The sequence below is a fragment of the Tursiops truncatus genome, chromosome 3 (genome assembly GCF_011762595.2).
Source record: "Tursiops truncatus isolate mTurTru1 chromosome 3, mTurTru1.mat.Y, whole genome shotgun sequence".
In the NCBI taxonomy this organism is placed as follows: domain Eukaryota; kingdom Metazoa; phylum Chordata; class Mammalia; order Artiodactyla; family Delphinidae; genus Tursiops; species Tursiops truncatus.
In genome coordinates, this window is record NC_047036.1 from 170,984,313 (window position 1) to 171,008,143 (window position 23,831).

Below are 23,831 nucleotides of genomic sequence, written 5' to 3' on the forward strand. Positions count from 1 at the left end.
CGTAAAGAAGACGTGGTACCTATATATACAATGAAATATTATTCAACCTTAAAAAAGAAGGAAATCCTGCCATTTGTGACAACGTGGATGGACACAGAGGCCATTATACTAGGAGACAGAAGTCAGATGGAGAAGGACCTACGGCGTGATCTCACTTAAATGTGTACTCAAAAACACATCAAGCTCATGGAAGCAGAGAGCAGAACGGTGGTTACCAGGGGCTGGGGGGTGTGGGTGGTGGGCAGTGGGGAGATGCTCCTCAAAGGGAAGAAGCTTTCAGTTATAAGATGAATAGGTCCTGGGGGTCTGAAGTGCAGCACGGTGATGATAGTTAATAATATTGCATTGGTACTTGACAGCTGCTAAGAAAGCAGGTCGTAAAAATGTTCTCATCACAAAAGCACAGGTACCCACTTGAGGCGATGGCTGTGTTAATTAGCTTGATCGGGGTCATCGTTTCACAATGTAAACATATATCAAACCATCACATGCTGCACGTTAAATGTACACAATTTTTATTTGCCAATCATACCTCAGTGAAGCTGAGGGGAGAAAGTGTTTGCTCCTAGAGACATGGCTTGATGGAATTACGTGAAATGATGAGCTGGGACAGGCTTTTAGAAAAAAATATACCCTGCTGTATTGTATAAATTAATTTGTGCAAAAAACTAGTAAAGATATTTTTAAATTATGCAGAGAAAGATTAATTATACAATTATACAATTCAATGCTTTCTTGCATATTCAGAGTTGTGGGACCATCACCTCCATCCAATTCCAGAACATTCCATCACCCTAAAAAAAAAGCCCCGTCCCCATCAGCAGTCACCCCATCCCCCTCCCCAGCCCCTGACAGCCAGGAACCCACTCTCTGTCTGTGGATTTGCCTGTTCTGGACGTTTCCCATCAATGGAATCACACCCTGTGTGTCCTTCTGTGCCTGGCTTCTCTCACTGAGCATCGTGGTCTCAGGGTCCGTCCACGCTGTAGCGGGTGTCAGGGCTTCCCTCCTTTTCGTGGCTGAGCGATGTTCCCTTGTGTGGAGGGACCACGTCGCAATCACCCGTCGTTGGTGGATGGGCATCTGGGTGCGTCCGCCTCTTCCCGTAGTGCTCCGGATGTGGGTGAATTTGTGTGGACTCATGCTTTCACTTTATTTCCACCCAGGAGGGAGACTTCCGGGTCACATGGAAATTCCACATTTGACCTTTTTTAAAAATAAATTTATTTATTTATGGCTGTGTCGGGTGTTTGTTGCTGCGCGCGGGCTTTCTCTAGTTGCAGCGAGCGGGGGCTACTCTTTGTTGTGGTGGGCTGGCTTCTTATGGTGGTGGCCTCTCTTGTTGCGGAGCATGGGCCTAGGCGCACTGGTTTCAGTAGTTGTGGCATGTGGGCTCAGTAGTTGTGGCTCGCGGGCTCCAGAGCGCAGGCCCAGCAGCCATGGTGCATGGGTTTAGTTGCTGCGCGGCATGTGGGATCCTCCCGGACCAGGGCTTGAACCGGTGTCCCCTGCATTGGCAGGCGGACTCCCAACCACTGCGCCACTAGGGAAGCCCCTCACATCTGACCTTTTGAGGAACAGCTGGCCAGCAGTTTTAACGTCCAAGACCCGTTCAGGGCTGGGAGGGGGTGAGGCGGAGCCTCCTCGCCGCTCCCTGGGGTGGAATCTTCATCCTGGCAACGACTTATAGATGAGAGCAGCTCGGTGAAGCCAGGAGAACTTTCCATGGGTTCCCATTATAAATAGGGCTGGTGTGCCGGCCGGCCACCCTCTCCCGAGACTCAGAACCAGGTATCCCGCTCAGACCAGCCGCCTGGGTGTGGTCAGGGCCACTTTGGTCCTCAGCCCCCAGCCTCCCCAGCGCTAGTCCCTCTGAGGGGCTGGAGCCAGCCACCGGCCTCTGGACAGATGCCCTGTGGGATGCTGCCCACCTGCTCCCACCCCCCACGCTCCTTCGGGCCCCCCGCTGTCCAGCTCTTCCTTCTTTCCTTGTCCTGAACCGTCCGTCCCCAAGCTCAGGGCGGGGCCTCCATCCCGGCAGGGCGTCCCTCACTGGAGCCCCCAGCAGAGCCCTGTCCCTCCCAGCCCCGAGCCCCTGGGGGCTGCGGGCATCCGGGTCCCCCTGGGTCTCCTCCGGGCCTGGGGGGCCTGTCCTGTCTGCCTTCCGGGGAGGTTTATAAAGACCAGCGCCCACGGTCAGAGTGTCTGTTCTCTCCGGTCAGACTCCACCTCCGTTCCCCTGTGCCCACCTGGTCCATTCCCTCCTGGCTCCTCAGCAGCGGACGTGGGACCCCAGCGCAGCTCCGCCCCGTCCATTTTACAGGCAGACACACTGAGGCCACGGGGGGTGGGGGCGGGATGCTCCTGGGGGGCTGCGTCTGCGGGGAGGGGTCAGGCAGACTGGGGGACGCCCCCCCGCCCGGGGAGACCTTTCCACAACACTCTTAGGCAGCAGCCACGGGGTCTGTGGGGCGGCTGGGCAGCCCTGGGGGAGAGGGCAGGGACACGGAGTGGATGCCCCGTGCTCCGGGATGGGGGGCGGCATTGAGGCCATGAGGCCGGGGGCGCCCGCAGGGACCCATTGAACGCTCGGTGGCCGCTGGCCAGGGGGACCGAGGCCCTGCGGCGACTCTTGCCCACCAGTGACTCTACCACCGTCCAAGGGGCCAGACTGTCACCCACATCCCTACATGGACAGTCTCGTGAGGATTCAGCGCCCTAGGGCGCCCGCTCCCCCTCCTCGGTTTCCCCGGCGCGTCCCCGGGAAGGGCAGGTGGAGGTCCGGTTCCAGCAGGGCTCTGAGCCCCAAGGCAGCCAGCGGAGCCACCAGAACCAAAGCAGGTCATAGCTGCACGTGTGTTACGTCCATCCAAACCCTCGCATGTGTACGATGCGTAATTACTTCTCGAAGGATCCCGAGGTCCGCGGGGGGTCCTGGGGATGAGGGCCCCGAGGCGGGCGGGGGATGGGAGACACTGCAGATTCTGGGCCGGTTAAGCCACGTGTGTGGCAGGTTTATCCTATGACGCATTGCAAAATCCCGATTCTAGCATAGGGACCTATATTCAATACCTTGTAATAACCTAAATGGAAAGCAATCTGGAAAAAATATATATATATATATAACTGAATGACTTTGCTGTACACCTGAAACTAACACAGTATTGTCAATCAACTAAACTTCCAAAAAAAAAAAAAGTCCTGATTCTGCTCTGCTCTTGTGACCACGATGTCACGGGCAGGCCCATGGGAACATCGCAGGGCCGCTTCCAATGTGGGCGCCCAGCTGAAGTCACTCATACCCGACAAAGCAGCTTAAAAATACATATAATAACTCCAAATAAAAAAGAGAGAGCGAGGGAGAGAAATGAAAGAAAAGGAGGAAAAACCGGTGCCCTGCGCGGGTGTGGGGATGTGTCTGGCTGGGAAGCACCTGGGCTGGGGCTGAGGCTTGGGGAGGGGCCTGGACCGCCCTCCCAGGCTTTCTACGCCTGCGGAGTTGACCTGACACTAACACAACCTTGTAAATCAACTACACTCCAATATAAAATTAAAATTTAAATTTAAAAAATACTGAGATAAAATTCACATAAAATTGTACATTTAAAAAGTACTATTCAGCAGCATTTAGTGCATTTACACTGTTGTATAACCATCACTTCTATCTGATTCCAGAACATTCCATCACCCCAAAAAGAAGTCCCATCCTCATCTGCAGTCACTCCCCCTTCCCCTCCCCAGCCCCTGACAACCATGAGCCCTCTCTCTCTCTCTCTCTGTGGATTTGCCTGTTCTGAACGTTTCACGTAAATGGAATCACACACTATGTGTCCTTCTGTGTCTGGCTTCTCTCACTGAGCATCGTGTTCTCAGGGTCCACCCACGTGGTAGCCAGTGCCAGGGCGTCACACCTTCTCGTGGCTGAGTGATGTTCCCACGTGTGGAGGGACCACATGGTGTTTATCCGTCACCTGTGGATGGATATTTGGTTGGTTTCCACCTTTTGGCTGTTGTGAATGGTGCTGCTGTGAGCGTACGTGTACAAGTTTTTCTCTGAATACCTATTTTCAATTATTTGGGGTATATATATCCAGGAGCAGACTTTCCAGACCCCAAATGTTTAATGCCCAGAGAGGCAGGGCGCCTATCACTCAGTGCCTCCTGGCTGCCCACTCTGGCTCCTCCCAGCAACCCCCCCAGGAGAGGAGCAAAGAGGACCCAGCGCTGGACATGGAGACCCCGTGTGGGGGATGGGCCCCAGCCGCAGCGTCCAGCTCAGGCCAGGTGACCGAGGTCCTCCACAACCCCTGCGTGTGGCCACGTCCTCACTCCACACCATGTAGTTACATGACTGACCCATGAGGGTGGCCAGCCGGAGTGGACGAGACATAAACAGTGGCCTCTCCGTCCCCAGCCTTTTCTATTTGCCTTGGCAGGAAATGAGGTTTTGTAACTTGAAATTGAGGGTTTCATGCCAAACCTGCAAATCTGCTCAGAAATACCCTCACGTGGGCCAAGAGGTGTGTCTTCTGGAAACATCCCTCCCGAAGCAAGGGCAGAAGCGGACAGCTGGGGCTGCTGCCCCAGGTGACCCAGGACGAGTCAGGGTGCTTCTGGGAACCTCCGTCTCTTCATCTGTGAATGAAGCCGATCTCATTCCCTCTGCCCTCTGCGTGGAAAAGCTAATGCTACTGTTGGTAAACTCTCTCCCCCGTGACTCATGAGCTGAGCCTCCTTGCATATAAAATTTATTTCTAATTAAAACATTTAGTCTTTTATTTTAAACAAGTGAGTCTGTCCAATTACACCATTAGGAGAGTCAAAAGGCAAAGTGCAGAGTGGGGGGAGATGCTTGCAGTGTATAATCCAGCGAAAGACTAGGGTCTACAATATGTAAAGAACTCTTGCAAAAAAAAAAAAGAACTCTTGCAAATCAATGACAAAAACCAAACTACCCAACTGAAGAAAAATGGGCCAAAGACCTCAAAGGTCAGGTCCTGAAGGACACCCCAATGGCCAATGAGCTTGAACCCCATGTGGCCTGCCTGCAGCGTAAGACCTCAGTGAGGGGCCACCTCACTCCATGAGAACCACTGGAACCAAAAATACGGACAATGCTGAGTGTTGGCCTGGACCAAGAGCAATAGGAACTTTCTGATACCTCCGACAGGAAGGTGAGAGGGGGCAGCCGCTTTTGGAAAAGCTCTGGAAGCGTCTTCTTTTAATTGAGATGTAATCACATACCATAAAGTTCATTATTTTAAAGTGGACCATCCAGGGATGTGTAGTACATTCTGTAGAGTTGTGCGACCGTCACCACGGTCTGAGTCCTGAGTACTTTCATCACCTCAGAAGGAAGCCCCGTCCCCATTAGGGGTCACCCCACCCCCTCTCCTGCAGCCCCTGGTGACCGCTATTTACTTTCTTCCTCTGTGAATCTGCCTTTTCTAAGGACTTCATATAAATTGACTCATAATATTTGTCCTTCTGTGTCTCGTTTCTTTCACTCAACATTATGTTTTCAAGGTTCACCCACACTGTAGCAAGAATCAGTGTTTCAATTTTCAATGGCCAAATAACATTCCATTGTACAGATGGACCACAGTGTGTGTATCCAGTCATCAGCTGATGGATATCTGAGCTGTGTCCACTCTGTTGTGCACTGTGCTGCTGTGAACATGTGTGTACAAGGGTTTGTCTACATACCTGTTCCAGTTCTTTGGGGCACGTACCCAGGAGTGGAAGTGCTGGACCACATGATCATTTTTTTAAGAACGTCCAGACTGTTTTCCTCTTGTCGCATTTTACAGATGAGGAAACTGCAGCTCAGAGAAGCTAAGCTACAAGCCACACAGCCGGGACCCAGACTCCTCCCTCGCCAACTCTCCTCCTCTCCATACTAATTCCTGCCTCATCCATGAGATACCAGACACGGGGCAGGCTGATGGCGTGGTCCAGATGTGGAGCCTGAGGGTGAGAGAAGAGACCAGGCCTGGGGACCCACAGTCAGCCTGTGGGGCAGGAAGAGTCCTCACCAGCTCCAGGCCACCTCTTGAGCCACTCACCTCCCCAGCTGGGTGCTTCGTTTTATGAGAAGCTCCCAGTGGGCTTCCCTGGTGGTGCAGTGGTTAAGAATCTGTCAGCCAATGCAGGGGACACGGGTTCAATCCCTGGTCTGGGAAGATCCAACATGTCATGGAGCAGCTAAGCCCGTGCATCACAACTACTGAGCCCGTGTGCTGCAACTACTGAAGCCCGTGCTCTGCAACAAAGAGAAGCCACAGCAACGAGAAGCCCGCTCACCGCAACAAAGAGTAGCCCCCGCTCGCCACAACTGGAGAAAGCCCACGTGCAACAACAAAGACCCAACGCGGCCAAAAATAAATTAAAAAAATAAATTTATTAAAAAAAAGAAGCAGCAGCAGCTCCCACTGCAGAAATCAGACGCTTGTCCATGGCTGGTGGGATGTAAAATGGTGCAACAGCTGTGGAAAATAGGCAGCGGTTCCTCAAAAAGTTAAACATAAAATTACTGTATGATCCAGCAATTCCACTCCTAGGTATATGCCCAAATGTATACATACATACACACACACAAACCTACACGCATCTTCATAGGAGAACGATTCATAACAGTCAGAGTGGAAACAACCCAAATGTCCATCAACAGTTGATGGATACACAAATGTGGTCCCTCCACACACAGGAACATCACTCAGCCATGAAAAGGAGAAAAGCACTGACACTCACTACAACGTGGACAGGCCTTGAGAACACGATGCTCAGTGTGAGAAACCAGACGGAGAAGGACACAGTGTGTGATTCCATTGATGGGAAACGTCCAGAACAGGCAGATCCACAGACACAGAGTGGGTTCAGGGTTGTCAGGGGCTGGCGGAAGGGGTGGGTGTGAGTGCTGATGGGGACGGGGGCTCCTTTTGGGGTGATGGAATGTTCTGGAATTAGATAGAGGTGGTGGTTATGCAACCTTGTGACTGCACTAAAAAGACACTGAATTGTATATTTAAGGTGGTGAGGGGTTTGTTTTCTGTTATGTGACTTTTACCTCAATTTTTTTTTTTTTTTTTTTTTTTTTTTTTTTTGCAGTACACGGGCCTCTCACTGCTGTGGCCTCTCCCGTTGCAGAGCACAGACTCTGGACGCACAGGCTCAGCGGCCATGGCTTACGGGCCCAGCCGCTCCGCGGCATGTGGGATCTTCCCGGACCGGGGCACAAACCTGTGTCCCCTGAGTCGGCAAGCGGACTCTCAACCACTGCGCCACCAGGGAAGCCCCCTTACCTCAATTTTTAAACAATGGGGACAGCGAAAGCGCTTTGCTGATAATGTTCAGGACCCCGCGAGCTGGGGCTTGTACACGGAGAAGCACGGTGTCCGGATCGCAGTGAGTCCTTCCCAAGGGCTGGCCCATGTCGGCCAGCATCCCGTGCGTTCTTTTCAGCACCAAAGCTCTGGGAGCCTATGGTACAGTCACCTCATGACCACCCAACCACTTTCCAAATGAGGAGACCGAGGCAAAGAGGGGGTGAGCAAGGTACCCAAGGTGACCAGCTTAGCAGGAGGGAATCTGGGCTTGAACCCAAGCCTGGGGGCGGGGTGTCACAGCGCCTCTCTTTCCCAGCAGCTTCCAGGCTTCCCCTTGGTCTGCCCCTGGGACCAGTGCTGTGTCACCTGGACTCCACATCAGAACCCGCCACCACTGGCCTGCGCCACTGGGGTGCCCCCACTGCCCAGCCCCCCCGCTGCGGGCTGGAAACCCGACTCCCATAAACAGACAAGGGGGAGACCCAGGCCAGGCAGGTGGCAGCCCTAGGGAGCCCCCTCCTCCGGGCATCAGCCAGCAGACATTTATTCAGCACCTACTGTGTGCCGGGACCTGGGCACTTGACCAGATGGCCTCATTTCGCCCCGTGAGGTCGGCGCAGGAGGGGACCTGAGCCCAGAGAGGAGCTCTCCCCTCCCCACCCCAGCCCCCGGCCCGTGGCCGCCTGGCGCCCCCCCAGGGGCCTCGGACAGCCAGGCTGCGTGACGGGGGCCTGTCGGCGCTTCCCGCTGGGCCTGGGAGTCCTCGTCTGTTCCTGACTCACAGGCTGAGGGTGCAGCCTCCGTGGGCGCAGTTGTTCACGCAGTATTTACTGAGCAAATAGCACATGGCGGGGGGCAAGACGCGCAGCGGGGAGGAACCGCGTGCAGGGGCATTTGAGGACGAGTGTACCTGGGGGTTCTGGCATGTGCAAAGGCGCCGGGACGGGTGTGTTGCGCACACACCCACAAGGAGGCCCACGCGGCTGGAGCTCAGGGAAGGCCGTGCAGGACCCGGGGGCGCGGAGGTCTCGGCTCTCACCCGGAGGGACGCGCGAGCCCCCAGCGCGGCTGGCAGAGCAGGGACGCGCCCCGCTCGCTGCTCACAAGTGTCCTCTGGCGGCTTCGGGGAGAACAGGCCGTGGGCGGCACCGGGAGACGGGGGCGGGGGGAGTGGACTGCGGGGGTCCGGGAGGGGTGGATGGGGTGGGGTAGGGTATATGTTGGAGGAATGGCGGGGGGATGGGGGGATAGGGGGAGGGAATGTTTGCGGGGGAAGGTGGGGGAAGCGGTGGAGGATGTGGGGTGGGGGATGGTAGGGGGATGGGGGAGGGGTGCTGGAATCCAGCCTGGGTGGGGGTCGCGGAGGGCGAGCAGTGGGTGGGTTCTATTTCCGAGGCCTAAAGACCGCAATGATTTAGAACGGTTTCCCTAAGCGCACACAAAGGTGGGCTGCTGTGATTTCCTGCCGCTGGTCTGACCAGCACTTGGAGACTTGAATGAATGAATGAGCGAATGGCTTGGAGACTGTGCTGTCTGTGGACTTCGGCCTTCGGCCACGTGGAGCCCCAGCAGGTTGTGGAGGGAGAGAGGAGTGCATGGGGTCTCTCTCAGAAGCCCCTGGGCCCCACCCCACCCTGCCTTGCTCCGAATCCCACCTGACAACGTGCCCATAGTGGGGACCTGGCCAACGAGCCCCCCCAATATTACCTCCACGTCTCTAAGAGTTCTCTCGAGATGCCAGAGGCTCTTTGCTATCCAGACACTCAGCTGGTCCCAAGCAGGAAACCAAGGCAGGAAACACCCTTTGCAGGGACAGGACTGTGGACAAAAGCATAATTTCTGTTTGGAATATAAATAAAATGTACGTATTTAAGCCTCAAATAACGCCGTTTCAATATGCCCACTTTTCAATTTTTCGACTTTGTTCAACTAGTGTTCCAGGAAAAAAATAAATAAAAGATTTTTAAATACATAGAAACACATATAGAAGGCAACTCTTTTCCTCTAATAGGGCTCCGTGCTGCTTTGCCCACACCCCTCTTTCTTACCTCCACCAGCTCGGGTCGTTCTCTGGGTTGGGGGCTGCGTTTTCTCCAACCTGGGCCCTCGGGGATTCTGGGAAAACGCCAGCCAATTAGAGGAGTGGGAAGCAGGTTTCTCGTGCTGGGTGAAAGCGACTGCTGCGTTGTTGGTGTTTTTCCGCCCTCTGGTGGCAGCGTGCATTTGCTCCCCTAGGCCTTGATAACAAGAAGTTGCACCTGAGTCCCTGATTATCTGGCGAGGATTCCTTTACTTGGTCCGTAAAGCAACAAGAGCTAACATTTATGCAGCCCTGACTGTGTGCCAGATGCCTGGTAACCCTCATAACCACTCACCTTGGGAGGGGTCACTGAGACTACCTCTCCTTACAGATGAGGAAACTGAGGCCGGCAGAGCTGGGACTTGAACCTGGGGCTCTCAACAGTGAAGAGGGACCCAAATACCCTGTTTGGGGGCTGGAACCAGCTGAGCCGGAAGCTGTCCTACTTTGACTGTTCACTTACGCGAACCAGTAGATCCCAGTATTACCAAAGCCAATTTGAGTTGACTTTGCTTCAGCCTTTTTTTTTTCTTGCAATCCAAAGACCTTTAGTCAATCGACCCAATCCCCAGGTGAGGTCACATTCTGAGCTTTCACTGAACATGAATTTGGGGAGGGGGACCTTATTTAACCCACAACAGCAACTGCCTTTGAAAAGTGGGGTGCTGGGGCCCTGCAAACAGCCTCAGAGCTCAGACCCCGTTTCTACCCCGAAATTCAATCCCGCTGGAAGGCACTGCCTGGAAATTTGCCGCTGGGTATAGGCATAGCCCTGTGTGAGAGGCAGATGGAGTGGGGGAGCGTGGCAGGGACTGGAAAGTTAAAAAAGATGTAAAGGAGGATTTATTTTTAAAGAAACTTCTCTCAGCAAGGCCCTCGCTAATTTTTATCCAATTATAGTTTCTTCTCTTGTGGAAGAGGGATGTGGTGAAACACAGTGGGAGGGGCTCTCCCCACAGGATCTGCTCGTAGCTGCCCATACACAGCCATGCACAGCTTTCTCAAGAAAAGCAAGAAATCCAGATCTTTATTAAAATTTCCTGATTTTTAAAAAAAATTATTATTTTTTAAAAATTTATTTACTTTTGGCTGCGTTGGGTCTTCGTTGCTGTGCGTGGGCTTCCTCTAGTTACGGTGAGCAGGGGCCTTTCTTGTTGTGGAGCGCGAGCTCAGTAGTTGTGGCATACGAGCTCAGTAGTTGTGGCGCACGGGCTTAGCCGCTCTGTGGCATGTGGGATCCTCCCTGGCCAGGGCTTGAACCCGTGTCCCCTGCGTTGGCAGGCGGCTTCTTAACCACTGCGCCACCGGGGAAGCCCTCCTGATTTTTAAACATTGCAAATTCTTTAAAAGAGAAAAAAAAATTTTAATGTTGATGGCCAAGAGAGGCCTGTGTTCTGAATCCAGCCCCCTGCCGCCCGTTTGAGATGTCGAGGGCGAAGAGGAGGAACTGGGGATGAGGTTCAGACCCAACTTCTCCCACCAGAGCCCACGCCCTAAACCCCATGCTAGGTCCCCCCAAAATGGCCCGAATTCTGAATTGTCCTCGTGTACACACCGTGCGCAACCCCCTTGAGTGTGGGTGAGACATTATTTGGTAAAGGTGAAGGGCTTTTTCAGAGGCAATCAAGGTCCCCAAATCAGCTGACTTTGAGTTGATTGAAAGAGAGATCTTCCTGGGTGGGCCTGGCCTAATCAGGTGAGGCGTTCATAAAAGTCTGGGGAGCAGCAAACAGCCATGTGCTGAACCGCTGGTGGAGGGGGCCGTGTGGCAGGGACCTGGGGTGGCCAGCAAGGAAACTGGACCTTAGTCCTACAAATGTAGAATAGTAATTCTGCCAACACCCGAAGGGGCCTGGAAGCAGATGCTTACAGATGAGAACGCAACCCAGCCAACGTCTTGATTACAGCCCGGTGGGACCCTGAGAAGAGGACCCAGCCACCCTGTGCTGGCCTTCTGACCCTCAGAAACTGTGGGGAAATACATAACTGTTTTTAAAGCAGCTAAGTCGGTTCGTTTGTTCCACAGCAAATGCTAAGTAATACAGCCAATCTGCCCAAAGTCCCTTTTCTGCAGTAATCAATACCCAGTCTCTAAGCTACCCACTCACACAGCCTAGTGATTGAAAATTAAATTTTCAGGCAAGGCCAAAGAGCCCCTTTCATCCTTCCCTGCGTGCCATCTCACTGCTGTGCTGACTCACGTGTGCTATTTTTATTTATTTATTTTATTTTTGGCTGCGTTGGGTCTTCGTTGCTGCACGCGGGCTTTCTCTAGTTGCGGCGAGCGGGGGCTACTCTTCGTTGCGGTGCGCGGGCTTCTCACTGCGGTGGCTTCTCTTGTTGTGGAGCACGGGCTCTAGGTGCGCGGGCTTCAGTAGTTGTGGCACATGGGCTCAGTAGTCGTGGCTCACGGGCTCTAGAGAGCAGGCTCACTAGTTGTGACGCACGGGCTTAGTTGCTCCACGGCATGTGGGATATTCCCGGACCAGGGCTCGGACCCGTGTCCCCTGCATTGCCAGGCAGATTCTTAACCACTGTGCCACCAGGGAAGTCCACGTGTGCTATTTTTGACCTGCCTTTATGAACGTGGGCACATCTGTGACCTAAGACAGTAGGGGGGATTCTCTGTGACTTTTGCCTTGGACATTGTCCCCTCAACAATCAGGGCCTTTGATGGATTCCCCCTATACCAGGGCAGGACCTGCCTCTTTCCCGGGAGGGCACTGGGTGCCCCATACTCTGTGAGGACACTTCTGCTGGATGTCAGGCACGGAGGCGCCGCCGCTTTCTCCCTCATACACGAGCCTGCTTGTCCAGGAGCACCGATGGGGCCCCAAGTGTCACAGCTGGCCCTGTAGCCGCTAAGTGGGTGTCTGCACATCTTCCAGCCCAGTACGTACAGCCCGTCACCTCCAAGGGGCAGCGTGACTGACGTAGGGTCCACCTGCCCCTCCAGGTGGAGGAAGTGCCCGTGGCCACCCAGCCTTGCAGTCCCCATCTGTCCTGACTCAGGGCTGGTCACACCCGTGGCGTCGCCAGAGGGACAGCGGCCAGTGTGACACAAGCATCATGCTAATGCTAGTGCTTTGGAACCTGCCTCTCCTGCTGTGCCCGGGGCTCCTGTGAGCACCTTGGGGATGAGCCCGCCAGTCTGACCGAGATCCGGCCGTGGCGCCCTGTCCAGGGCGGCCAGATTCAGCCAATACAAACCCAGGACGTCCACTTACATTTGACCTTCAAAGAGACAATGAGTGATTTTTATTTAGCGTAAAGATGTCCCAAATATTGCACGGGATATACTTATACTGGAAAAGTCATTCATCATTGGCCTGATTTTCAAATGGAACCGGGTGTCTGAATGTTATCTCCCATCCCTCCCCCTGCCACCCTGGGCGATAGACGTGTGGGTGAGCGTTCCCTCAGGCCAGGCAGCACCTCCATAGCTGACCACAGGATCATGAGCTCGTAGCAGCTGCTGTTGGAGCACTGAGGGCTGGGATGGTTGTCACACAGCAGAAGTTGACGGATACACACAGGGAGTGAGCCCCAGAGCCCGGAGTGGCAGCCCGGCTCCTGGACCCTGATCCCCACGTGGTCCCGCAGGAGTTAACTAAGTAAGAGCGATGCTGCCAGAGAAGGTGAAAAACGCTGAGAGTGAGCAAGGGTTCTGGCTTTTCAGTTGGAAACTCGGCTTGTGTTTCAGCCTTTCTAATGGCCTTCGAGAAAACTCCCTCCCTCCCCGGCTCATATACCCCAAGCTGGGAGGAAACCAGGAAAGACTGAACAGCGGCGGGACCCGCAGACCCAGGCTTTGTCCCCACTTCGGCCCCCATCCAGACAGAACCCCCCCCCCCCTTGGGAATTGCACTAAGACTTCATTTAAACCTCTCGCCCAGAGCCTTGTGGGACGGCAGCCTGGCAGGTGGATAGAATTCTCTCTTCGTTCCTTAAGGGCAGAGGCCGGTGAGAAGAATTAAACGAAAAGTGAATCATCAAAACAAGACCTTCCCACCAGCCTCATCGAATCAAGAACTTCAAGGACGCTGCACTTTTCAGGACACTCCTCATCTTTTTAAGCCAGTACGTGCATCATTCCTGGATTGTTCCCAAGGGGCTTCTGAGGTCTTCAAGCGAGAGAATACTTTTCTCTCTCTCTTTTCAAAAACTTGTGGTGAAATACACGGCACATAAAATTCACCATCTTAACCATTTTCAAGCGCACAGCCCGGTGGCATTAAGCACATTCACGTTGGGCAACCATCCCACCATCACCTCTAGAACTTTCTCACCTTCCCAAACTGAAGCTCTGTCCCCATGAAACCCTGACTCCCCACCCCTCTCCCGGCCCCTGGCCCCCCACCATCTACTTCCTGTCTCTGTGGATCTGACTCCCCCAGGGCCCCCCTGTGAGTGGAACCACACACTGTGTGTCCTTCTGTGTCTGGTCAGCAGAATAACGGCCCCATGACGTCCCCGTCCTGGTCCCGGGAACTGCAGACGTGTCATGGGGCAGAGGAGACTTTGCAGGTGGGATTGAGTTAAGACCCCTGAGATGGGGAGGACCCTGAATGCCCCGAGGGGCCCAGCGTCATCCCAGGGTCCTTATAAGAGGGAGGCGGGATGGTCAGAGGCAGAGAGAGACGGGAGATGCTGCGCTGCTGGCTGTGAGGATGCAGGAGGGGCCGCGAGCCAGGGATGCGGCACCTCTAGAAGCTGGAAAGGCAGGAACCACTGCTCCCCTGGAGCCTCCGGAAGGACCAGCCCTGCCCACACCTGGATTTAGCCCCGTGAGACCCGAGTCGGACTCCTGACCCCCAGGACTGTCAGAGAACCAATCTGTGCTGGTTTAAGCCCCCTGTTCACGATGACTTGTTCCAGTCACCCCAGGAGACTCACATCCTCAGAGCAGGGGGACCAGGGGGACCGACCCATGGACACCAGGGTGAGGATGTGCTGGGACATGGGGGAGGACCTGGCGAGACTCAGGCAGGTTGTATCTAAAGCCCCAAAATGCTTTCCTGAAGGGCGGGGGCCCACATTTGGTTCCTGGGGCTGGAACCCCAGAGAAGAGCTGACCTTGGCCACCGAGGGGCACGCCGCCGGGCCCAGGCGCTCCCCATGAGGACAGATGCCCTCCTGCCTCAGATGGCCTGTTCTGCCCGAAGCAGCCCCCCTCGACCTCAGCTACCCCTGCCCCGGGCACCCTTGGAGACCCGCAGCCTCAGCTATTTCAGGCCACAGAGCCTCCCTGGCCCGCGTGGGCCGCTTTCAAGATGCAGCTCTTAGAATAGCTGTGGCCGTTTTCCCTGCGGCGACTGCAGGGGAAGGAGTTTTAAGGAGGAGAGGGGCCGGGGGCAGCAGGAGGGGACAGGCCCTGCTGGCTGGTTGCCACCAGTTGCTCCTAGCCTCTGGAGGCCCAGGCCGGTGGGAGGAGGGGGCTGCCATCGGGGTCATTCTGGGGTCAAGGCCAGGGGTCCCATCACCATCCCCGTGGGTGGGGGCGGGAAACAGAGGCAGGGCAGGTGGAGGGGCCCCTTGGCCACACAGAGGGGCAGCAGAGCCAGGTTTGAGTCCGCTGCCCATGGCCTTGCCCACGATGATCTTCTCTGCGGGGGTTGTGCCCCCGGTACACACGCGGAGCCTAACTAAAGACCCCTCCACCGGTACACACGCGGAGCCTAACTAAAGACCCCTCCAACTTCCCCTGAAGCCAGAAGGGCTGGGGACTCCGCAAGCGCTTAATAAGTGCTCCGAGCATGACTGACGGGGCCACGTGGGAGAACTGAGACGGTCACTTGCTCACTGAACAAGCACTGCTTGAGCACCTTCTGTATACTACACTCAGGGATGTGGGGGACAGCCCGGGTGGGGTAGGGGCAGAGGCAGGAAGCAGCAGCCCTGGGGGCAGTGACATCACCCAGAGAAGTGAAGCAGGCAGAGGGGGAGGGAGAGGTCCAGGGCGGCCGACCACACCAGGCGGGGGACGGCCCCGCAGCTGCTTTATTTCATGGGGGGACAGAAGGACCCCCTTCACACCCCACGTCGAGCGCTTTTCTCTGTCCGGGGCTGGCCCTCAGACTGGAGGTTTCCCAGGGCTGGAGCAGGGCAGGTCTCCCCTGTTAGATTGGGATGTCCCAGAAGACGGAGCTGAGCGTCTCCCCTCTCAGACTAGCGGGAACAATTACATCTGGAGGTGGGGGATTTGGTCTCCTTCTTCCCCGGACCCAAGAGCGTTTGGCAACATCATAGGGGCAGAAGGAGTCATCCCCAGCTTTTGACCCAGAAAGCACAACGATTTCTGCAGGAAAAGAAAAGCGGAAAAGAAAAACCTCAAGCCCAAAAGTGCGTCCACCCCTGGGCTTGGCAGCATGAGATTTGAGGTTCTTGGATCTGGATTTAAAGAGGAACCTATGTCCTAAGGCGGGGGCTCAGGACGGTCCGCAGTTCCCAGGGCCCAGGGCCCAGGGCCCAGGGCAGGGCAGGGCAGGGGGTGGGCGCCCGGCCCCAGGCTCAATCCTCATCCTCGCTGGCATAGATCTGGGCTTCCCAGCGCTCCGCCATGGCGTTCTTGTGACGGGTTACCCGTGTGGCCTCCAAGACCTGCAAGAGGAGGCACGAAGTCCCCATCGGGGTCCTAACGCCCCCAAAAGGGGGTCCCAAAAGGTCCTAGCTCCCCTCGCTGCTAACCCATAGGAGAGGCCTAGAGCAGGGGTAAAGCAGGACCATCCCCTCCTCTGTTCCAGACCCTCTACTCCTGGTAATAGTGCCAAGGAATGTGTTAACTCATGCTGAGCTCCACGGTAGGGAAATGCCCGGGTCTGGCATTTTGGACTCAGCTCAAAGAGGGTCACAAATGTATTCCACAAATCCACTGAGGTAGCTGGCCTTCTACGCATCTCAGATGAAATGCCTCCCTCAAAGAAAATGCCCCTGTCTTGGGCCGAGTCAGCCCCAAAACCATCTGGTAAAGAGGCGGCACATGGAACCTCTTTCCACAATCTATGCTCATGACAGGCATCAAAAGCAGGTCACAGAAAAATCCACCTCAGGCAGACACTATCAATCAAGAAGGTATCCAGGGAAATCCCCACACCCAGAAGAAGGGCTTCTGAGGGCCCTGACGCAATAGGGCAGGGGGCACAGATGTGGGAGGGAAAGGCTCAGGTCCTCGCCCCCAGGAGCACACTCACCTCCGAGTTGACTTGGTCAGTGGGGTTGAGGCCGGCATACTACAGGAAAGGAACATATGTCAGCCCCCAGGGCCCTCTAGCCCTGCCCACCCCAGAGCCCCCCTGGACTCAATACACAGCCCCCTCAGTCACCACTTGGGGCAGAAGGGAAGGTGTTCCCTGCCCACCGTGGTCCCCCCAATCACCCCAAACTCAAAGCCATCCACCATGCTGCTCTCCTCAGTGAAGCCTCGGTCCGTCATTTGCACCTGTTTTCTCTTTGTAAACATCATCGTAATAAAGACAGTTGACATTTATGGAGCTCTTGCCGTGGCCAGGCCCTACTCTAAGGTTGGAAGGGCGCTGTTCTTATTATCATGCTCATTTTACAGAGGAGGAGACTGAGGGTCAGAGAGGAGTAGGGTCTTGCCCATCACACCGCTGGCAAGCTGCAGGGCTGGGCCTTGAACCCAGGCCCCTGGGCTCCACTCTGCCCCAAACCTCTGGGCCAGTCTCTGAGCACCAGATTGGCGAGGCTGGAGCTGGTGTTATTCTCCATGGTGTCAACAGTACCCGCCCAGGGAGGAGAGGGCCTCACGGTTAGGAATGTGGGGTTTGGAGTCAGGCCTGGGTTCAAGTCCTGGCTTGGGAGCTCAGACTGTATGACCCTGGGCATAGGCGACTACGGCTTTCTCCAGAGAACGGGCCACAGGACATCCCTCCAGGGTGTTAAAAGCACAGTGCGTGCAGAGCTCTGAGATATCCCTCATGAGGTGTGGATAATAATCAGAAATAACAATGATGATAATAAACACATGAAAATAATAAGGGTGATTTTGATAGATTGCCACAGCTCTCCTCCTCCAAGCGGAGCTGCCTCTCAGCCTTTGGCTCAGGGGGACAACCTCATGGTGGGGACCCTGCTTATGTGGCCCAGACATGAAGAGAGGCCCAGTTTACCCATCGTGCACCACACGTGTGGGGGACACAGGCGCACAGTCATGGGCAGGGCAGTGAGGGAGGCAGGTGTCAAACCCAGCTCACCCTTGAGCCTTACCTGACCTTCCCTGGCCCTAATGGGGAGCGTCAGACCTTGTCCAGGCCTCCAAGTGCATGGCAGGGCTCGAGACTCACCCACTGCTCATTCTTCTTTCTCTGCCTGGGGGCATCCTCAGGTGAGGCCTCTGCCGTCCACACCAGGCCGGAGTGCAGGTGGATGGGGGTGAAAAAGTGTGACTCAGACACCGAGTAGCTGTCCGTGATGCCTGGGGTAGGGAAGGAAAGAAAGGGCATCAGGGAGGATCCCGGGGTCTCCTGAGGGCAGAAAATTCGTCAGACCCCAGCCCAAGGGACACAGAGTCTGGCTAAGAGGCTGGACCAGTTAAGGAGATGGGTGAATGGACAGACAGAGCAGACAGCAGGTTGCAAAAACTGATAGAGTGACCAACATAGCCAGTTAGGAGAAACTGGATCGACAGATGAGCCGACCACACAAGGAGAAAAACATTAAAAGTCACACGGGGGGTATTTTGCCTTGACAGAAAAGGAGCAATCGACCAAGAGGCTAGGACATCTGTAAACCTTTATGCACCTAACAACAAAGTGTCCAAATGCATAAAGAAAAAGCCCAAGGCCAAGTTATTTCTCCAAAAGCTACTGCTTAAGCAGACAGACCAGCCGACCGGGGTAGTAGACGAAGTCCCCCAGATGCCCCCCAACCCCCAGCCTCTCCTGGCACCCTCACACTCCTCATGCCACCCTCCTCTGCTCCAACCTTTGAGACTCTGAGCAAAGCAGCCCTTCCCAGGACCCTGCCTCACCAGATGCGCGGGAGGAGCTCCTGGAATCTTCGTCATAGCACTCGTCCGGAGGCAGGGAGAAGACCTCAGGGTACAGAGCGCTCCGCCGCTCGTCAGCCACCTCCCGCTCCCGCCGCAGGACACTCTCCACCTCCCTCTCCAGCAGCTCTGATGACTGGGACTTCTGTAGCCTCAGTGCCGGGGCCCCAGCCACCTCCCAGCCCCAAACTCGGGGGGCCTCAGCTTTCTCAGGCTCATCCGGGACCCCGAACCTCAAGGGACGCAGGCGGAAGTACTCCCATCGCACGACACCCCTGTTGGCACACAGGGGTCCCTGGGGAGGCTCCTGCTTTGTGCTTGCAGGCTTTGCAGAGGATCCCGAGGGATGCCTCTGAGACCCCGTGGCCTTTGGAGAGCCTACAGGCCTGGCCTCATCGGCAGAGAGACCGCTGGGCTTGCGGTAGGTGTGGAAGGCTGGGGGTTCTCCCGGGGGCGTCCGGGGGCTCAGGAATGGCTGGTAGGCATCAGGTGGGATGCGGTTCACCTTCCTCACCTCTGGTGTGGGGCTGGCTGCGCTGGCATCTGGGGTCGCGCTGAGGATGGAGTCTGCGCTGTGGACTCTCCTGAGGATGGGCTGGGGGCCTTCGGAGAACCAGTCGGATGTGGACGCCCGGCCCACCTGCAGGCCCTCGCGCCGGTGGTCCTCCTCGCGCTGCGACCCCTGAGCAATGTCCCGCTGCACGTAGAGCGACGGGCGCCCCCTGTGCGGCCGCGGGGCCGTGGCCGGGCTCGCCCTGCTCAGCAGCGGCCTGGCCGGGATCTCCAGCAGCTCCTGCTGGCTGGCCGCCCGTTGCAGCCCCCGCTGCTCCCGGAGGTCTGCCTCCCGCTGCTGGGCCAGCCGGATCTCCCGCTCAATGGGCGTCTCCTTGGTGGGTTCCGGGGACCCCTCTTGGGACCAGGAACCAGGGTCATCCGAGGCTTGGGCACCAGAGCTGGCGGGTAAACCGTGGACCCTCTTCTCCTCCGTGACCACCTCCTTCTCCTGAGGCTTGACTGGGACGACATACCCATTGACCAGGGGTGGCCCGTTCAGGGCCTTGGAGGCCTGGCTGGCCCCAGGTGGTGGGATCCGAGGAACCCCCGCACGGGCGTGGGCCGCCCCGGGTGGAGCGCTCCTCTGCTCCAGGCTCAGGAACTGCCGCCTGGCTGCCAGGAAGTCGATCTGCTCTGTGTCAATCACGTTCTCCTCCAGGGGCGTGGACTGCGGGCGGCCGGGGCTCCTGGGCTCCCCGTGGTCAGAGGTGCCATGGAGCATGGCCACCGTGTCACTCTTCCTGACCGCCTGGTCCTGAATGACCGCCCGGCGTTCCCACTCCAGGTCACGTGGCCGCCAGGGCGGGGTGTCCCCAGCCTCCAGGTGGTAGGCCTTCATCTCCGTCTCATCGTCCTCCGGGCAGGGCAGCTGTGGGGCCAGCCGGCCGGGGAAGACATGCAGGCTGAGGGGTGTCCCCGTCTGCACCATTTCCAGAGAGGCCTCGTGGTCAGCAGGCCAGGCCACTGGCTCATCCTGGCCCCAGCCTCTGGCCACGGACCTCACGTCCACCAGCTCAAACGAGTAGCTGGTGTCGCCTTTGAAGGCCATGCCGGCCACACGGGGTGAGTGGGGGATGCTGAAGATGGGGTATCTGGTCACTCGGTCCATGTTCTTGGGGTCTCTGCCCACCAGAGGATCCCAGGGTGGAGAAGATCTGGGCTCACTGAGGGAAGAGAAAGACATGTCAGCCACCAGGTCAGAGCACCTGGGGGGAGGTGCAATCCCACTCCCTTCAAGGGCAAAGTCCTGGCCAAGTGGCCTCTGTGACTGGCCCAGGGAAGGGTAGGTGACCCAGCCCTGCCAATCAGAACATTCCACCCTTTGGCCTCTGCGATTGCTTCAGGGATGGACATGTGACGCAACCTGGCCAATGACGTGAAATTCTGGGACTTTGCAATTAACGTGGAAAATTGGACCCTCTTCCCGCTGGGCTTATTAGGCTGGTTGGATGAGGCCGAGAGCTGTTGGGGGGCCATATGTGTCCTCCTGTGGACGCACCTTGCTTAAGAGCACCCCCAATCCCAACACAGCATCCTAAAAACTTTGTTTGAGCTCCTGGATCCAGCCACACCTGAATCCCTAGGTGCCCCCGTACTGACCCAACGACTCGGCCCCTGTGTGTCTAACATTTGCAGGTACCCCTCCCACCTCCTCTGCCAGACACTGCACACCCTGCAGGGTAAGCCTTCCACCCAGTTCACCGCTTCCAGACCCAGGGCCACCCCTAGACAGCCTCTCTCCCAGGGCACACACACCCTGAGGTTCCTTCTGTGATTTTTTCCATCTGACCTTTACAGATGAGCCCAGTGGGCCTGCCCCTCTCTTGGGGATGTCAAGTGGGGAAACTGAGACCCAGAGAGGGGTGGTGACGAGCAGACTCCCACACCCTCGTTCTCTCTCCTGCACCTGTCCAGCAGGACACCTTGTCCCATCCCAGACAATCCTTCTCAGCACCATAAAGCCAGGTTGGGCTAAGGAGCGCCTCGGACCTTGTCCCGCTGGGCCGGGCGACACCCTGACCCAGTGCTCCAGGGGGCCCAGCCCCCCTCCCAGGAGTCCCGGCTCCCTCTGAGCACAGCTCCAGGAGCCGTCGTGAAGGCCCGGCACTTGCTCTCACACCTCTGTGACTCCTGGCACCCTCACACCCTGCCCAGGGCTCTCAAGACCGCCATCCGGCCTCAGGCCAAACCCCCAAAACTCTGCAGGCACCAGACCCCAAGGTCGACCCTCTTCCTCCTCCCTGTGCCAGAACGACCCTTATTTTTGTTCCTCCACAGCCTTATTAGCTACAGCCTACAGGACACCTCCTCCAGGGAGCCCCCCGCCCGCCAGATTGTCCCCACCCTCAGAACCTGTGGCCTGATCATCCTGTGTGTACCCAGCCCGGCACAGTGCGGAGCCACCGTTTTACAGCTGAGGAGAGGAACTCAACACCTCAAGCGACCATGGTCCCCCGGCCTTGGCCCCCCGGTGCCACCAGAGCTATTGGGTCCATCGCTGCATTTTTACACCAACTTGCTTGTGAAAGCTAAACATGGTTTTAAAAAGAAAAATGCAGACCCTCCCTGAACATGAAGTCGATCATGGGGAACCATGTTACACCTAACGCAGTATCACGCAATCTTTCAAATATTGAGACTATAATTAAGAAAACAATATTAAAAAACAAGCAGGCTTGGGTAATACATCCCAGTCAAGCGGGCAGAGCCTCTGTCCCAATGATGAAAGTGGCTGGGGGTGCACATCTCTCTGAAGGGAGAGGGTTCTATTTAAGGCCTGTCACCTCCCACCTGAAGCCATCAGCCAGGACCCTCTCGCCCTCCCAGTGGGCCAGGTGAGCACCCCCTCCCCCAGCCCGGAGCTGGTACACAGCAGGTACACAGTGGCTGGCTCTCACTCCGGGTGCTCAGGGCCCAGGGTTTGGGCTCATTCTAGCCCAGACCCGGATGCCCCTCCAAAACAACCCTCCAGCCCCAGCCCACCCTGGACGGCAGGTCTGGTGCCCGCGCCCTGCAGCTCCCCTCGGGGGGCAGGTGTGGCAGGACTGACTCAGAACCATTTGCCTAGTGCGGGGCCAGAGGCTCACCCAGCAGGATTTATAAGCCACATTCCGGGAAAAAGAACCGCACGCCCAGAGGGTGGCAAGTCTGCCTGTGGGTGGGGCAGTGTGGGGGACTGCTCCTTCCTCAGCCCATTCCTTCTGGGTGATTCACTGAGGTCAGCGGGGCGGGGTCCCCCTCGCCTGCGTCCTTGGGCAAGTCTCCCTTCCGACCTCAGTGTCCACACCTGGACAGTAGGCAGAGTCCAGAGCACGCAGCTGCCACCACGAAGGGCTGCCGTGAAGACTCGGCGCCCTGTCCCTGGTATACAGTAGGCGCTCGATAAATGCTTTCACGGCAGTGGCTGATGTTATTATTTATACCCTGGATCCACCACCGATCTCAAAGTGACCTTGGGGCAGGCATTCCCTCTCAAAAAGCCTCAGTCTCCCTGTCTGTAAAGTGGGACGTTGCTGACCCCACCGCCGGGTGTGGGGAGGATCAAGGAGGCCTGAGTGGGTGCCTGGCGCAGAGAAACCCTCGGGGAGAAACGCCCTCTTGGAGGCTTCGTGGACTCTGTGCAAATGAGTAGCAATAGCGCTCAGAGCCTCCCAGCTCCTGGTGGGGGTCCTCGTAATTGGGCATCTCACACCGGCAGCTTTTTTGCCTCTCATAAGAGCCTGTGACGAGGGGAACCATTCTTCTCCCCAACATATAGTAGAGGAAACCGAGGCCCAGAGAAGGGTCACACCAGGGAGTGACAGAGCAACAGGTTCTGAAGCCAGGGAGTCTCCACCTCCTCCTCCAGGAAGCCCCCCTGGATGGCTCCTCCCCAGCCCCAGCTTTGTACCCTGTTGATACCAAAACTGAAACTGGGTTTATGGTCCCTGGTGCCACACATCTGCTTCCTCATCACCACGACTGGCCTCCTGCCCTTGGGCAAAGGCCTGCTGGAGGGGCCTGGGGCTCAGCAGGGATGGGCTCCTGGGCTTCTTCTGTCCCTCGGGGCTACGGTCTCCGGGACCCTGGCTGGCAGAGGCCCAACCCCTGGACACACCTGGACACTGGGCCAAGTCTCTGAACCGGCCCCACAGGATCCCAGCTGCCCTCCCAGAGGCTGCACACCTCCCCACGCTGACTGCCCCATCCCCCTCCCAGGAGCCCTCCGATCCCACGGGAGGGTTGTAGGCTGTTCAAGGCCTCCCCAAGCAGGGCGCTGGCTGGGGCTAAGCATCTCCCCAGAAAGCTCCAGAATTCCCAGAACCAGTGGGGGGCCCTGTGCCTCTGGCCCTGGGGGTGCCGGTCAGGCCCCTCACTTAGAGGGTCAGAGATCAAGGCCCCTTGGATTTGGGGTCCTGAAGCCCGGGGTGGAGACTGGGGACCTGGCAAAGTTCAGGGATGGGGCTCTGCTCCCCTGGGCGGGTGCAGCGTGGGAAGGGCACAGACCTGGCCTCAGAGCCAGCCAGCGGGTACAGAGCGAGGGGAGGCCCCCGCCAGCCCCTGGGACCCCACTGAGTCTGGAGGGGGCTGAGGGTGGGGCTGGGGGCTCCCTCCCTGTACCCTGAAGGCCCCGCCGGTGAGCAGAGGGTGCCGCTGGCACACAAACGCCCATGCCCAAAGAAGAGCCCACCCCACTCAGGACCCCCGCCCCCCCATTTCCCCAGACTCACCTCTCGGCTCTGAGCCGCAGCAGCCTCCAAGCCCGGCTCTGACTCTGTGGACGGCACAGGGGCCTCCCAGCCCCGCCCTGCCCCAGGTTGCCAGGGGACAGAGCCCCGCCCCGTGAAGCAGGTGCACCCCCTCCTCCCAGGCCCCACCTGGGCTC

The 23,831-nt window shown here is 57.0% G+C and overlaps 1 protein-coding gene and 1 long non-coding RNA gene across 4 annotated transcripts; both read right to left on the bottom strand.

The window, feature by feature from the left end:
- Nucleotides 1–3,757: 3,757 nt before the first annotated feature.
- LOC141278417 (uncharacterized) lies at nucleotides 3,758–10,360 on the bottom strand. Of its 2 annotated transcripts, none has more exons than XR_012331179.1 (3): nucleotides 9,374–10,360; nucleotides 7,302–9,143; nucleotides 3,758–6,956 (listed from the first exon to the last, which is right to left on the bottom strand). It is a non-coding gene; the product is annotated as an uncharacterized lncRNA (long non-coding RNA). The 2 variants fall into 2 exon arrangements; XR_012331178.1 differs by having other exon boundaries at nucleotides 3,758–7,066.
- A 137-nt stretch (nucleotides 10,361–10,497) lies between these two features.
- Nucleotides 10,498–23,591, bottom strand: MISP (mitotic spindle positioning). Of its 2 annotated transcripts, none has more exons than XM_033854997.2 (4): nucleotides 18,395–23,591; nucleotides 17,709–17,839; nucleotides 16,596–16,634; nucleotides 10,498–15,703 (listed from the first exon to the last, which is right to left on the bottom strand). In XM_033854997.2, the coding sequence occupies exons 1-4, from the start codon at nucleotides 20,148–20,150 to the stop codon at nucleotides 15,587–15,589; spliced, it is 2,043 nt and encodes a 680-aa protein (XP_033710888.1). In that variant the 5' UTR covers nucleotides 20,151–23,591; the 3' UTR covers nucleotides 10,498–15,586. The 2 variants fall into 2 exon arrangements, with proteins under 2 accessions (XP_033710888.1, XP_033710889.1); XM_033854998.2 differs by having other exon boundaries at nucleotides 10,498–16,005.
- Between the last annotated feature and the right edge of the window lie 240 nt (nucleotides 23,592–23,831).

Excerpts from the sequence above, each read along its gene's own strand:
- MISP (XM_033854997.2), bottom strand. The coding sequence starts at position 20,150 with ATGTCTTTCTCTTCCCTCAGTGAGCCCAGATCTTCTCCACCCTGGGAT. Across the intron at positions 17,840-18,394 it reads GAGCTCCTCCCGCGCATCTG|GCATCACGGACAGCTACTCG; the intron begins GTGAGGCAGGGT and ends TCCCTACCCCAG. Across the intron at positions 15,704-16,595 it reads CTGACCAAGTCAACTCGGAG|AAATCGTTGTGCTTTCTGGG; the intron begins GTGAGTGTGCTC and ends CTTTTCCTGCAG.